At 30.5% G+C, this 17,154-nt stretch overlaps 2 protein-coding genes across 4 annotated transcripts in view; one reads left to right on the forward strand and one right to left on the reverse strand.

Annotated features, from left to right (window-relative positions):
- Positions 1 to 5,089: 5,089 nt before the first annotated feature.
- Positions 5,090 to 6,242, reverse strand: LOC115887479 (surfeit locus protein 1). The gene is made up of 5 exons (XM_030906926.1): positions 6,008 to 6,242; positions 5,831 to 5,952; positions 5,580 to 5,777; positions 5,358 to 5,531; positions 5,090 to 5,310 (listed from the first exon to the last, which is right to left on the reverse strand). Exons 1-5 carry the CDS (start codon positions 6,170 to 6,172, stop codon positions 5,109 to 5,111), a joined length of 861 nt encoding a protein of 286 aa, XP_030762786.1. The 5' UTR covers positions 6,173 to 6,242; the 3' UTR covers positions 5,090 to 5,108.
- A 278-nt stretch (positions 6,243 to 6,520) lies between these two features.
- Positions 6,521 to 17,154, forward strand: part of LOC115887473 (arf-GAP with Rho-GAP domain, ANK repeat and PH domain-containing protein 1) — a 275,480-nt gene continuing 264,846 nt past the window's right edge. For all 3 annotated transcript variants that reach the window (XR_004051086.1, XR_004051087.1, XM_030906917.1), the window contains exons 1-4: positions 6,521 to 7,044; positions 11,468 to 11,645; positions 14,406 to 14,596; positions 16,984 to 17,114. Coding sequence is in view for 1 of the 3 variants with exons in the window: in XM_030906917.1 (XP_030762777.1) it covers positions 6,810 to 7,044; positions 11,468 to 11,645; positions 14,406 to 14,596; positions 16,984 to 17,114 (735 nt within the window). In the remaining 2 variants the exon portion in view is untranslated. The remainder of the gene's footprint in view (positions 7,045 to 11,467; positions 11,646 to 14,405; positions 14,597 to 16,983; positions 17,115 to 17,154) is intronic.

A 17,154-nucleotide genomic window follows, 5' to 3' on the forward strand; every position in this document is an offset into this window, starting at 1 on the left:
TATAGTTTGTCTCGCGATAGAATACAGATCAGTGGCAGGTGTCTATCAAATCAATATAATTCGAAGGGACATTGATTTTTCCGGCGTTTTTTTTTTTCGATGTCATCTGTCCAAATAATGTATTCTTTCTCTGGACAGACTATGCACAGTATCACTTTATATTAATTTATGTTTAATAAATTGTATTTTTATATTTTTTATTTCTTTTTTTTTTGACATATATTATACAAATTATATAGTTAGGATAGTTTCTGTATATATCAAATAAAAAAATATTGAAGGAAGGAATATGTTATAGTGCCAAACAGTTTTATTCCAATAAAATTAGAAAATATACAGGGTGTCTCAATATTCCGTGGACATAGAATTACCATGTATTTTTGGAATCAAAATAAGTCCATTGGACACAATTTACCTTTATGCAAAAGTGCTTCGTTTGTCTGCTAGAGGACATCAACTTTAAAAAATAAACACATTTTTTCGGATATTTTAAGAACCGTTATTCCGATTTGAATGAGGTTTTTGGGTGTCTATGTTTTGCTAAGTGCTTTAATTGACTTACACAAAAATCAAGAAAAAGTACGGGAAGAGTTAAAACTACCCCCACCCCTACATAGATTTTTGTATAAATATTTTCCAACTCTACAGACGACAGATTTTTTTTTCGTAAAATGACCTCTAGTATTTACAACATTTTTTGTTTCTTGTAAAAAAACTCCACATCGCATAGTTCTTGAGAATAACTTTTTTGGAGAATTTATTTTTCCAAAGCAGCCCTACAAAATATACAGGCATTTCCAATATTCCATGGACATAGAACAACTACATATTTTTTGAATCAAAATCAGGTACCTTTATTCAAAAGTGCTTCGTTTGTCCGTTAGAGGACATCAGTCGAAAATAAACCTGAACGTTAATTAATTTTAAACTTATTAATTTTTTTTAAACTTTTTATGAAGTTTATTGTCAAATATAATTTGTGATATTATCATAGAATTCCATATTTTCCCCAATTAGATTATTAAGAGCATAATAGATTGTATGCGCCTCAATAGCTTGATGTGACAAAAAACATTTTTTGGAAGTTAGCTTCGGAAAAATATTTTTTTTCCTTGGACTAAGATTTTTACCTCAATAACTTTACGCGGTGGCTTTTTTTTTACAAGAGACAAAAATGTAGTAAATACCAGACGGACGGACCATTTTACTAAAAAAAATCAGTCGTCGGTTGTGTTGGAAAATATTTATACTAAAATTTATGTAGGGATGGGGGTAGTTTTCACCCTTCCCGTACTTTTTCTTGATTTCTGTGAAAGTCAAATGTTAAAGCACTTAGCAAAACATAGACATCCAAAATATCATTCAAATCGGAATAACGGTTCTTAAAATATCTGAAAAAATGTGTTTATTTTTTAAAGTTGATGCCCTCTAGCGGACAAATGAAGCACTTTCGCATAGGTAAATTGTGTTCAATGGACTTATTTTGATTCCAAAAATACGTAGTAGTTCTATGTCCACGGAATATTGGGACACTCTGTATGTGGTTGTTTGATCTTCCAATTAAAAGAGGTGTGTTTGTCCTACAAGTTGTAAAAAATATTTGTAATTTTAACATAGTATATTTATGGCTACAGTGTTTACAAATTTATGGATGTTTATATATCATAGAGTATATGTATAAATAATAAGAAAGCTGCTTTGTTGTTAGCAATATACATTATTTTTTTTACAGGTTTAAGTAACATATAAGAGTTGTGATATCTATTGTGAAAACCCTCGTTCATCAATGTTGTTTGATGTCCCTTTTGGACATAAACGCAAGTTTAACATTTTCTTTCAAGTTTAATGTGCCTGAAATTTAAAAAATGTTTTTCTATATGACAAGGTAGAGTAATAACATGAGATATTTGTATTTATAGGCTTGGTGCATTCTCCGCCGGTGCTGCCACCATCAGGGAATATCGTAAACAATCGTTATATACAAATACACGTGTTTAAATAGGGAATATACATGGAATATACGAAAAAAAGTTTATATGATTATTTTAAATGTGTTAGAAAGTATAATTTGTGAAAAAAGTAAATATTTTGTTATCTATAACTTATTATTGAAGCTAATAAAACTTTGTAGATGAGTTCAACTACGGTAGCGAGCATATTTTTACGCTCATAATACAACGTTTTACGCATCCGTTTTGCTAGTGGGGACATAACTTGAACTTTTTCGGCTATAACGAAAATTTTGGAAGGTATATAACACAGTATATAATTATAATTTTAGAAGATATTCATAGAGAATTTAAGGACTAGCTGGTTAAAAAAAGTATACCATTAATATTGCAAATTATATTTTATCCTCTAATAGTACATGTTTATTTAATTTTTTGATTACGTAATGTGCACTTTGTACTCACTTGTTTCGTCGAACTGCTTGAATCCATTTTTGTTTCCTCGTCTACTATTATAATTTTTAGACCATATAGTTCTAGGCAACAGCCTAATATGATTTATTTTCTTAATATCTCCCGTTAGAGAGATAGAAAGTTGCGGTTTGCGCTGATTTTGGAAATGTTGTGCTCTATTTAACTGTGCAAAAAGAAACATAGCCTACTATTTAATTTTTTTATGCAAACGCGCAATATCGATTATGATGTCAAACAGCGCCCTCTAGTTACCATGAAGAAATATATGGAAACAAAATTTATACTGGATACCATTAAGGAAGAAAAACTCTTTTAAACAAGCCCTAGTTTGTTTAAATCGGCTAACCCAAAGCAGAGTTATACTTATTTTAATAAAAGCAAGTTTAACCTTTCCCCACCACTTTATTTTATGAGATAGAGCAAGATACGGTATACCAAAAGAATTACAAATTTCCCATTGATTACAGTAGCATTATTTAAAATACCTCTTCACCTGTATATTTTTGAGAAAAATCCAGTTTTCTGATTGACTATCACAGATACACTCGCTAGCGTACATTTTTCGAATTTGAAAATAATTTCCAGCGATTTCTCTTGGTCGATTTACTTATTAGATTTTTTTTCCAAAGCTGTACGGTATGTAGTTTCTGAGGTACAGCCGGCGTCCATTCTTAGTTGGCAACCCGGTACATAGCGAAAATTTCTGATTTCTCCCGTATAGAGCGCTGTGGTCAGAATTTTTTGAAATCAACTGAAATGCACCAAGTCTATACAAAAACAGTAGTGATTTGTGATACACCAAAAAGAAAAAGAGAAGTTAAACTTGTAGGCTTAGCATCAATTTACACCAGTACATGTTCTTAAAGTTAAACATATTCAGTTTACAATCTAGATTAGATATTTTCGAAATATTAAATAATATATTAGGTGCCAAATACTGTCCATTAGAGATTGTAACAAAGAGTAGCGTTATAACAGTTACATACTTATAAATTATATAACAATTCACATATTGAATATTTTATTTAAAATTAATACTTTTAAAGTACATAAATTTAAATATGCTTGTTATGAATAAGCCGTTTATTTAATCTTATTGATTTTATTTAATATTCAAAATGTTGATTCTGTTAAACGGGAATGAAGATTTTATGATGGTTGAGGCTGTAGAGAGATACATTAGAAACAGTTTTACTTAATTTTGCAAGTCTGACAAAAGACATGTTAAGTATATTTTATTATAATTAAATTTAAAACTTTATTGACAAATAAAAACTCTGTGTACTTTTATATTGTTTTATTTTATTCCTTTAAACTCAACATACCTATGTACAGAATGTCCCTGGCTGAGCGTGCATTAGAAGTTTCTAGAGAACTTACAATATGTAGATCGGAAATTTACTTGTACATCATTGTTTCACAACGAGATCTATCGATTAAAAATATTTTCAATGTGGCGGCACTTCCGGAAATACCGGAAGTTGACAGCAACTTTCTTATTTTAAATGGGTGCCTCCAATTTATTACATACTTACATTCACTGTAAAATTTTATGAGTTTTCATATTAATTTTATATTAATTTTATATTATATTTTATATTATAACACTCTATATCTTATATGAACCGTTTTTGAGAAAAAACATATTTAAAATTCTTAGACAAAAAAACTGCCTGTCAAAAAAATAGCCTTAACGTCATAATTAGTGATTACCAGATTACCACAGTCACTGCGGCATAAAGAGAAGACATGCGACTATCTAATACTTCAAAAATTCAATTGTTCGAATGTCATAATAGAATGACCATAACTATCATAGAATTGGGCTATTAAAAATTATCATAAATCATTTTTTCAAATGGAAACCCACTTTTTTTCTTGATTTTAACCAGTAGCCTATGACTTTAAACGTCAAGTGATGTAAAACAATATATCTAGCCATGTCATATTGTGACACGAAATCACTTTGTCATCAACCGTCATTTCCAAGCCGACTTTGCGCCGTTTTCTTTCGATCATACGGATAAGTAATTAGTTTTCTGACAGAAAGAAATAAATTGTCTGATTGACACTTAACGTCAAAGGAAGCTAGATAAAATGAAGAAAAATATACGCTAAATGTTAAATAACTTAAAAACGAGTTATTTTAGGTATAAGAACAGGTATAATCAAAAAGTAACTAATTAAAAAACCTTTTCACTAGTGAAATAAAAAAAAGTGGGTTGCCAATTGAAAAAATGATTTATGATAATTTTTTAATCGCTCAATTCCATGACAGCTACAGTCAATATTATATGACATTCGAAGAAGACATTCTTCTATTAATGTAACAGTGACTGTGGTAATCACTAAATTTGACATTTAGTTTTAATTTTTTTTTGTCAAAAACAGTTAATGTTAGATTTAGAGTGTTAAATATCAAAATTCATAAAATTTAACAGAGAATTTAAGTAAATTTAAAAAATGGGGTACCCATTTAAAATAAGAAAGTTGCTGTCAACTTCCTGTATTTCCAGAAGTGCCGCCATATTGAAAATATTTTTAATCGTTAGATCTCATTGTAAAACAATGATGTGCAAAAAATCTCCCATCTATACATTGTAGTTCTCTAGAAACTTTTAATGCATGCTCAGCCTGGGATACCCTGTATAATACTCAACAGAATATAACAAATAATAACAACTTTTATTTAACCACAAACTTCTTAAACCACATATAAGATGTTGCACCACACAACGTGAACCAAGTCAAGATGTAGGACAAATGTTCATTCCTCAGAGATATTCTTGTTTGTCCACCAATTGGACCGCCCTTTGCATTACATTCATCAGTTTGGTCTAGGAAGACTGGCGCAGCTCCTGTAGCAGCACACATTGTTGGAAGATCACTAAAAACTTACAATGAATATCAGTAAACAATGAATATAACACTTACCGATAAAAATATAATTTAGTCCCCGACTGATTTTTGGTTACAAAAGTTGGTCGAGGTTCGTGTAACCGTAATACTCCTATTACATCAACAGTATCTTCAACTTGACCATTTGGACGTGTTTTTGGATCTATTTTCTTTGCAGGAACCCAACCTCGATTCACCAAAATTGTCATACTAAACAAACGTTATTTAAAAGATTTATTTTCTTTTTATTCTACTTACTCTCTATCTTCCAATTTAAATGGAGTAACAACCAAATATCCCTGTGAATTACTGCCACCAGTAGTAATTAAGGAGCTCTGGGAAGTTGCTTCTCCTTTAGACAAAAGACTTCGAGGACCTAAATAGATTTCTTTATCGTGAAGAAATTTGCCCCTTACATGTATCGGATTGTATTCTAACTGACTTAGTTCCTCTAAACTATAATAAATAAATGCAATATTCTCGAATAATATTAATTAAGTTACCACTACTTATCAGGCAACCGAATTGGATCACTATTTGTTTGTGTTTTTAGATTCTGTATAAGGTTCTCTTTCCATGCTTTTCTCTGTACTTGCCAAACTCCTAAACCAAATGCCGAACAAGGTATTATCTAGGATAAATCGACAAGTAATATTTTATAATCCTTTTTTCGAAATTTTATGTACCAGAAGAAACCATCCTAAAGGTTCAATTTTGTCATATTTAACTGTTGTTTTTCTCACTGCAGGCTTCGATATTTGATTTAAATTACAGTTATGACTTACAAAAACTAACTGACTTTTTACGCAATGAGCCCGAATAAGCCTTAAAGAGCTAAACAACTTATTCATTATTGTAAAAGTAAATATCAACAACAAACATATTCGTAGGCAGAGTCGTAGGTTAAATTTTCTTTCATAATTAAATACGGCAGTGTTGCCAATTCTGACCTAGCAATTATACATTTTTAAAATGAATGGCATATAGTTTTTCGTGTAATGATTTAATAAAAAAATTATTTTAAACAAGTTACATTTGTTAAATGTTTTAATATATTATGTTAAGAGTAATTATTGTAGATAAAATATTCTTTGTTTATTTAATTAATGACAACAACGTTGCCAATTTCAAAGAAAATGTCAATGTCAGATTTATTGCATGAAAGATGTCCAATCTTGAATATTTGATGTAAGCAGAATAGTACGACAACCTTTTATAAAATGCTGTTGCTAATAACAGCTAATAATTCATTATTGATAAGAGAAAAAATCAGTGAATGTTATGGTGCGTCATCTTAAATTACTTTTTAATATTTCTAGCAGTTTTGATGTGTTTTGTGGATTTTATCAGTGAAATTATTATTTATTATTGATATCAGAAAAGCCTTTACTTATAAAAGTGCAAATTGTGCAAAGCCAAGCTCTTCATGAATATTTTTGTTTTGCAAACTGTTTACGAATAAATTATGTGCTACAATATTTAAATATAATGGAGAGGCCCATTCCTGCCCCTAGAGAGTTCAAAAAGCCAGTACCAGCTCCCAGGAAAAATATAAATAGGAATAATCAAAGGGTAGCCAATTTAGAAACAAATATTATTGAGGAACCTTTCACAGAAATAGCAATTGTTGAAGAAACAAAACAAAGCAAAATTAGTGAAGACAAGGGCGAACAGTTTAATACATTTTCGAGAAGGGTTACTAATGCATCAAAACAGATAGCTGGTAAGATAATATACATAGATAACATTTATATCTTGTACATTCACTTTCCCATTCTAATATTTTTTGTATTGAAATTTACACAAGTACTTAATGTATTTTATGTAACTTAAATTCTTCTGTATTTTTTCATAGCTTGTAATAAAGGAAATAGCTTTAGCATAAATATTCATATAAATAAATTTTTATGTTTATATTAAATTTAGTGCCAACATTATTATTGTTTATCATATAGGTATTTTTTTTTTACTTCTGATTCAAGTAAATATGGGTATCTTATCAGGGTAGCTTATCTTTACAGTTAGGTATATAGCCTGTACAACAAATACTTATATATTTTTGTTAAAAAAGTGGACATGTTGATACATAAAATATATAGCTCTAAATAATAGTAATTTTTCAGATCTGATTGAATGAGTCATTCAATAATGAACCGCATTGTAGTCCATCTGATTATGAGAATTAACATGCCATGTTATGAATTACACTAGTTACGAACTGTAAAACATTTAATTTCCTTATTACAGTTTCGTTCAATTTTTTTATTGTAAGAATTCAAAGAATAACTTTTACTTACTTTATTTGTGATTGTCAGGATAAATCACAAGAAAATACGTCTTTTCATATTAGGGATGGGTGGATAAAAAAATAGCTTAAAAAATAGTTTTTTAATAAAATTTATGCAATTTCTATAAAATATGTTTAAAATTTTAATAATAGCATTCACCCCTAATTCTACCCTCTTAGGGGATGAAGTTTCAAGAATCACTACAGTGCTCAGTTGCATTACTTAAGGAACCTTTGCTTCAGGCAAATTTTTGGTACTCCTATAAGAGATGTTTTAAATTTTCTTTCAAAATTTTCACCCTCAATTTTACTCCCTTAGGGGATGAATTGTCAAGAATAATTTCTAAGTGCTGAAATACGTCGCTTAAGGAACCTCTGTGCCAAATTTCATGCTCCTAGGACATATTTTCAAAAAAATTTATACAAACTATCACCCCTAATTTCACACTCTTACCAGCTCTTACCGAGTTGGATAACGACGCATAGAAAATTGATTTTCTATGTGTATGTAGAAAAGTGTGTAGAAAATGTAGAATATTAAGTAGAAAATGTATAAAATGAGAAATGAGAACTGAGAACAGGTACAAAATTAATTTTGCATATTTAAAGGCGTTTTTTCACTTTAGAGGTTTCTTCCGTTCTATTTTTTTTTTAAATTCTGTGCTCTCTATTCTGTGAGGGTGCAGCCACACTATCCTAAAAACGGCGTATCGGCGTAACGGCGTAACGACCTTGAATCGATTTCCAGTAATTCTATTGGCTGAAATTTCTGACAGATGAAGTTGACAGATAAAATTTCTGACAGATGAATGTTTCAGCCAATAGAATTACTGGAAATCTATTCAAGGTCATTACGCCGTTACGCCGATACGCCGTTTTTAGGATAGTGTGGCTGCAGCCAGACTATCTGCCTGAGGGTGCAGCCAGACTATCCTAAAAACGGCGTATCGGCGTAACGGCGTAATGACCTTGAATAGATTTCCAGTAATTCTATTGGCTGAAATTTTTGACAGATGAATTTTTCAGCCAATAGAATTACTGGAAATCTATTCAAGGTCGTTACGCCGTTACGCCGTTTTTAGGATAGTGTGGCCATAAAATAATTAACTAGAAAGAAGTGTCAACTCTGTGTTAAATCGTGGAAACACGATACGCCACCGAAAGCCTTCGTTGTCGTCTGGAGAACTAATTTTCCAATTGACAGGTTGACATGATGGCTTCGTATTTATTTCCGTTTCCGGTTATTCAGTGGCGGGCCCTCTTTCAGTTTAAATGTATTTTGTACTCTTTCTTATCATAAATAAAACAAAACAAAATTTTATTCAAACATATTTATTTGAAATATGAGACAACGTGACTAAATATATATAAAAAATAAAGAATTGAATGATTTAACAGCAATTACTTAATTATATGCAATTTTAACGTAAATTAGTAAGGTATAAGCATGACTTACAGTAATTTGTAAATAAATACACGTATTCACAGCCATCAGGGACAGAAAACGGGGGCAGGAACATGAAAACGAGAGCCTTATACAAAAACCTGAAAACAGAACAAATTTTTTTATACTAAAATTAACAAATAAAAATATCAGTAGGTATAAAATACAAATATACTGTTTAAAAAAAGCGTCCATTATTCCCAAAGAGACCTGGTTTATAAATCAAAAAGAAGCAATATTGTTATCCGACTTTTAGTCGGATAACAATCTGATTGTATCAGTCAGATTTATTGCATTATTGACAATAAATCGCACATACTGGAGATAACTAATGTTGGCTATAGTTAAAAATGATCTTACCTTGCTGTAAATTGTTTCCATTTTTAAAAAAATCGCCGATCATAAACATAACAAAATTTTCTTGCATCTAAAAAATACAGAAATAGTGTTTATTTACTACCTATTTTTAATATACATGGGACATACCTAGTACTGCAGAAACGTCTTTTTCTCCAGGATTTTTTATGTAATATATATTTTATATGCTTTATTACCTTTATATTTATAAATTTCTGCCGAAATATCAAATTGAATTTACAAAACAAAACTAAACGGAGAGAATTAAAATGGCGTCGAAATTTGTTCTAGAACAAATCTGAAGTTGTCTCTGAAATCTGTGAATTCTAAACTGTGAAGTTAGACAATCGTTAGAGAGAAACATTGCTGTCCTTGTCTAGGCGGCCATACTTGTCGTCAGGAGATGACAGGAATGATACTAATGACTGTTTCCAATTTTCCTATTTCACTGTCACCCCCCTGAGTGTGGCTGCACCCTGACGGATTCTGTCACAACCTAATCTAACTCTATGAAGATAAGAGACAGTAATCAATCTGAAGACTATTAGAATATTTTTTTTCAGTTTAATCTGAAGACCGTACAGAGGTCTGAATTTTTTTTTTCTTTGGAAGTTTTCGTTGTTTCTTTTTTTTAATTTTACTTGTTTTTTAAATTTTGCTTAATTTTTTTATTTTTTTCATAGAAAACCTGCGTTTTCATAAACTATATACATGTAATAGGTAATTATTGTAGTTATAATTCTTACTTTCATTATGTTAGATGTTATTTATTTTAAGAAAAAAAAGCGGTTGTCGGTTGAGTTGGGAAATATTTATACTAAATTTTATGTAGGGGTGAGGGTAGTTTTCACCCTTGCCGTATTGTTTTTTGATTTTTGTGAAAGTCAAATGTTAAAGCAATGAGCATAACATAGACACCTAAGATTTGATTCATATTGGAATAACGGTTCTTAAAATATCTGAAAAAATGTGTTAATTTTTTTTAAAGTTTGATGTCCTCTAACGGACTAACGAAGTACTTTTGTACAGAGGTAAATTGTATCCAAATAACTTATTTTTTGATTGTTCCAAAAATACGTAGTAGTTCTATGACACCCTGTATACAGGGTGAGTCTGAAATAAGTGGAAATATTTTTAGAGGTAGTATATTTCGACCGAAACACTATTATGAGGTTTTGATTCGCGAAAAAAATTTTTGGAAATTTTATTAGTTTTTAGTTTAAAAAAAAACATACATATAATAATAATAGCTCCCGTATATAGCGTTTAACGCCTTGGGAGTAGCAAGATACAGCTTGCTATACTAGAGCCGTTCGGTATACAAGGAAGGTAATGTGGCTAGCACTACGCTTCAACCGCCTATTATTACCTCAGGATTGTGAATCCCAAGTACTCATTTAAGGCTGAGTCGACCTAGGTACCCAAGCTATTATTATTTTAATAAAAATAGTCGGCTGATGAAATGCCGGGTGTGGGAATCGAACCCACACCTTGAGATTGGTAGACGAGAGCCTGTACCTCTACGCCACAGGGCACCATAAAAAAAAAAGAAAAAAAAAACATAATTTCTTAATAATAGGGCAACACAGGTAATAGATTAAATTTACAAGAATTTTCTTTCTTTTCCAGAAAAGATTTCCAGAATTTCAGCAATTTTTTTTTTTTTTTAATTTTCAAAGTACGTATAAAATAACTAGGTTATTTTGGACCTATTTGAAAAACGGTAAAGAGAAAATGTGTTTCTTTTGTCCAGATCTACGATCTACCAAATTGCCCTGAACTATACTACTGCCCTGAAAATATTTGCACTTATTTAAGAGTTACCCTGTATATAACAACATGTTCTTTATTTTGTGTATCTTGGGAAGGAAAAATATATTATTATTTTTTACACACTTTGTTATATCGTTTTTTATGTGCTTTTTTCTCCAAAATGTAAAAAAACCGGAACACACGTGTAAACTCCCATGTTATTTAAACTCCATTGTATTAATATTTTTAATAGTACCCTTTACTAACTTATGTAATGTTTATACTTGTTAATACCTATATTTTTAGGAGATATTGGTCAATTAGTACAAGGTCGAAAAAAGGCTGTCATAGAGGGTACCAGGCAGAGCGTCAGGCGATTAACACGAAAATTTAGTTCCGCATCTCAGTTAGAACGAAAACACGATAAAAATAGTGCAAGTCAACAAGATTTAGAAGTGTCTATTGATATATTTAACAACATTAAGTAAGTTTCAGCTGGTATATCACAGAAAGAAATAAATATACCACTGTCATAATTTTTATTTATGACTTGCAATGCTACTATATTTTACAGGAATATGATCAATTATTTAAGAAATAATATGCCTGTAACAATATACCTACATATACCAGGATACAAATTTAGGAGCAATACTACAATAATTGTAGTATATATACCGGGTGCGTCTGAAAAGTTAATCACCCCTATAACTTTTTTACATTCTGAATAGAATGCCATATTATACAGTGGCGTGCAGTACCATTTACAGTAGGGTAGGCAACAGAATCAAAAATATGAAAAACAAACTGAAAAAACGTATGTATTACATAATATATAATAATATGTACAATGTACATATATAAAATTTACTGTCTAACGTATTTTAACTTTAAACTCAAACAAAAGAAAATTCAAATAACAGCAAATAAATTTAATTATTTGTAGATGCAAAACGAATAATCTGTCTATTATTCAATCATTATTTCTTCCCGATAGGCGACTCAACGACTGGCGAATTAGCTAAAACAATAACCGTACACAATATTGCCAGATTACCAATTGCCACTGCCTAATAGATTTTATGTACCAAAATGATTTTACAGTCAAATAAAATAATAAATGAAATCATTTGGAAACAAATACAGATGACAGACAAGCAAATTTCTAATTTGCTACATAATACAAATCTTTCTAAAACACAGTTATTTAAAATTGATCATATAAAATAACATGGGCTGTTTCTTACATAGTTCTGTAATAACATCGGAACTGGCAATACCGCGTCGGCGGGGTCGAGACATCGGGTGCATCCGTGCTGCGGTAACGCACTGCTTTTGCTTGTCCATATCCATGTAATGTTAAGTTGCGGCCGTGCGTTCGATTTCGAATAATGGGATGCGTTTTTTAGGTAATAATAAGACGTTGAACAGGTGGCATTTGTTTTGTATGATGTTTCCTGCTTTGCAACCGTAATAAACACAATACTAACTTACTATTTAGAAAAATAAAACAATGTAGGTCGCATTGTAGGATTTGTAGGTAGATATATAATGAAAATTGATCAGATAAATATATTTTTATTTTGCGTCTGTCTTGAATAAATCGAAAGGTAGGCAATGCTTTTTTGCCTATATGTAATGCACGCCACTGATATTATATGTAAACTTTTGACATTCTCGCTTAATAAAAAATTGTCTTTTAAATTTCAATCTAGAGTGCCATGGCTATGTTAAAAACATTAATTTTTAATCAAGAAGTCTTGGAAAAATGGATTTGATTGTCTAATGTTTTTAGTGTCCTGGCCAGTTAAAAAAGATGCCCAAATCGTATTTTTAATCATATCTCAATTTTTTAAAATGGAACGAGGGTGGCTCATTATCATATTTGGAAAAGGCATTTTTTTGCGAATAATTTGATACCACACACTTGGTATTTTGACTCAAATTTTCGTTATGAACCACATGTTACAATTTCAAATAAATCGTATTCGAAAACGTCAAAAGTTGACATATGATATGTCATTCTATTCAGAGTGTCATTTTCTATCGAATAAAGTAGAAAAATACTGAGGGTGCCATTTAAAAATCAAAAGTTGTAGTCATTTCCGGTGAAACAAGAAGTGACCGAAAACAACTGAATACGTCAATCAATTCTAATTTATGTCATATATTAACATACCAAATCTCGTTTTTTTTAACTGAAAAAATAAAAAAGTTATAGGGGTGAGTCACTTATGAGACGCACCCGGTAAATATTTGACAAATTTGGCGTGCTAAATTAATTTTATTTGTTTGTAATGGATATCTCACTTTATGAAGTTCTAAGAGCGTTTTTCGTTTATTTTATACTTATTTTAATTAGTACTAGTAAATGTTAGAACTTAAAAATCTATCCTAACTTTTTATTGTTAGGTATAGTGTGGTAGATTTGTTTCCTTATATTAGATATGACATGAAGTTTGCAGGTTTAGGACCAAGAAATTATAAATTCTTTGGTTTTGAAAAGTTGCCACATTTCGACGTATATTCTCTTCTTTTTCAAAGCTATTTTTAGCTAAACTGGTAGCTAAACTTGTTCTCTTTTAAACGTAAACGTAATTAAACTAGCTTATCGTGAACAATTTTGATACGACAAAGCATCATCTCTATATGCAGAAAAGACAGCACAACATAAGAATAAAAAAAAAACTTTGATTTTCTCTTAAGTTATAAGATGCTAACATTAGACATTTAAAGTAATACTAGCGAACACAGATGACTCATATAGATAGTTAGGACAATAGTCTTTCAAGATAGTTAGATCTGTGTTGTCATCTAAAATAAAATAAAAATTAAATATAATAAAATAATATATTTACGGACCAGCCATTTAAATGTACATACAACAATAATCTATGTTTAGAGAGACTCTTATGTGTTTTTTTTTAAATTGTACCCGTACTGTTTAGAACAAGCTACTACGATTATTATGCTTACGTTTCACAGAAAACCTTTTAGCTGTCTAAATAGCCTTAAATAATCTTGAAAAATACATGAATAAACGTCGGTAGCTTTTCAAAACAAAGGATTTTTCATTTTATGGTACTAAACCTGCAAACTTCATTTCATATTGTTAAGTATTATTCAGATTTATTAAGTATTGTTGTTTTGTTATATATCCTGGAGTCTTATTGTTATAATATAAAATATCTGAATCTATTTCTCTGGCTTACTTAGAAAATTATTACTCATTAAATTCTTGTAGATTTGAGTCACCTATTAGTAGGGCCAACAGTATTTATAGCAACATTGAAAATGAATTGGAGTCCGGATCATCAGATGAATCGCTTACATTTCCCCCTCCAAAACATCCCCCACCGCCCCTTCCTGCAGAAGGGGTATATGACGCACCATCTAGTTCTCCAGTAACGTCAAGCACGGAATCAAGCACCTCTGGTTAGTTAAAATTATGTAGAGGGTGAATGTGAAAATTCTATATTTTTACAGTCACCCTCTAACGAAATTTATTCTTATATTTTATTTGTTAACAAGCCAGCCTGAACTCTGATTCTATTTTTTTCCTCTTTGATTAACAAGAAAATCGAAAGTGAATGGTCCCTCTATGGTGTTTTGATGGTATTACTTTTCATCTACCGATTCACTAATTATTTTTGAATTTCATGTGATTCAACTGAAACCAAATAGCTGACAAAGTCTGTACAACCATCATTCAACATTACGGCATATATTATATTCTTCAACTTAAGAGCCCATTTCACTGGCCCGAAAAAGTAACAAAAAAACGTTCGGCATTTGACCCCTGAGATTGACCCGAAAGTACAGCGTAATAGACTCTTAAGAACGGGATGAAATACAATATGATCGAAAAAAACGACGTCAGCGATGACTATGAAATGAAGATCGCTCTCATTTTATATGTAAAATTATATGGGGAATATCATCGATCGTCATTTCCAAGTCAACTGGACGCCGTTTTTTTTCGATCATACGGTACATTTGAGCAATCGTTAAGCAGCATTACCAACTTAGCGCCTTTCTCGCTAAATCTAAAAAAGTAAAAACTTCGTTTAGTCGTTTGCGGTTTAAATTTGTGAACAATAAATAGGTAAAATCGGCACAGAAAAAAATTAAATTCTAAATGATTTATGAGTAAAGATCGTATACAGGGTGACCCAGGCTGAGCGTGCATTAGAAGTTTCTAGAGAACCACAATATCTAGATCGGAGATTTTTTGCACATCATTTTTTTACAAGGAGATCTATCGATCATAAATATTTTCAATATAGCGGAACTTCCGGAAATACCGGAAGTTGCCAGCAACTTTCTTATTTTAAATAGGTGCTCCAATTTTTTATTACATACTTAAATTCTCTGTAAAATTCTATGAATATTGATGTTAAACACACTATATCTAACATTAACCGTTTTTGAGAAAAAAAAAATTAAAATTTTTGGACGAAAAAAACCACCTGTCAAAAAAATATTATAGCCTAAAAGTCAAATTTAGTGACTACCACAGCCACTGTGACATAAAGAGAAAGACATGTGGCTATCTATTTCAAAAATTAAATTGTTTGAATGTCATATAATAATGGCGGCAGCTGTCATGGAATTGAACGATTAAAGAATTATCATAAATCATTTTTTTAAATGGAGACCCAATTTTTTTATTTCGCTAATGAAAAGGTTTTTCACTTCGTTACTTTTTAACTATACATCTTCCTATACCTAAAATAAATCGTTTTTAAGTTATTTAAGATTTAATTTGAAAACGTATATTTTTCTTAATTTTATCTAGCTTCTTTTGACATTAAGTGTCAAACGATCAGACAATTTATTTCCATCTACCAGAAAACGAATTATTTGAATTTCCTATATTATAAATACTGCCGACGTAAGAGTTTAAAAAGTGTATTTTTAAAAATAGTTGTTATTAATAATATTGCGTATGACCGAAAAATAACAGCGCAAAGTTGGCTCGGAAATAATACTGCTTTTTGAAGAAGCGTCACAATATGACATGGCCAGATCTATTGTTTTACATCAATTGACGTTTAAAGTCATAAGCTACTAGTTACAATCAAGAAAAAAATATACGCTATAAAACTAAATCTTAAATAACTTAAAAACGATTTATTTTAGGTATAGGAACATGTACATATAGTCAAAAAGTAACGAATTATAAAGCCTTTTCACTAGTGAAATAAAAAAGTGGGTTTCCATTTGATAAAAATGATTTATGATAATTTTTTAATCGCTCAATTCTATGACAGTGGCCGCCATTATTATATGACATTCGAACAATTTAATTTTTGAAATAGATGTACCACATGTTTTCTGTGTGTTTCATGCTGCACACTGGCTGTGTAATCACCAAATTTCACGTTTAGGCTATACACATATTTTTGACAGGCAGTTTTTTTCGTTCAAAAATTTTAAATATTTTTTTTTTTCTCAAAAAACGGTCAAAGTTAGATATAGAGTGTTTAATACCAAAATTCGTAAAATTTTATATAAAATTTGAGTATGTAATAAAAAATGGGGGCACCCATTTAAAATAAGAAAATTACTGTCAACTTCCGATATTTTCGAAAGTGCCGCCATATTGAAAATATTTTTAATCGATAGATCTCGTTGTGAAACTATGATGTGCAAAAAATCTCCGAGCTAGATGTTGTAGTTCTCTAGAAACTTCTAATGCACGCTCAGCCTGGGACACCCTGTATACTCCAGACCACGGGTTTACGGTGACCAAATCCTTATAGAATCAGAGGCCAGTGTTGGCTTTTATTTTTATGAAAAGTAAATATTTTATTTCTCAGGGAGAAACCAAAGTAAGACAGACAATTATGAAAGCATTTTTCCTCAACTTCCTCAGAATAACAATAATTTAAACTCAGATAATATGTCTAGTTCCTGTTCGTGGAAATATTATGACACAGTAAATCAACAGGTTTGTTAAGTAAAAGCACTTTTCTTATTAGCCTATTAAT

This window comes from Sitophilus oryzae, unplaced genomic scaffold (genome assembly GCF_002938485.1).
Source record: "Sitophilus oryzae breed Bouriz unplaced genomic scaffold, Soryzae_2.0 scaffold_576_pilon_pilon, whole genome shotgun sequence".
NCBI lineage: Eukaryota > Metazoa > Arthropoda > Insecta > Coleoptera > Curculionidae > Sitophilus > Sitophilus oryzae.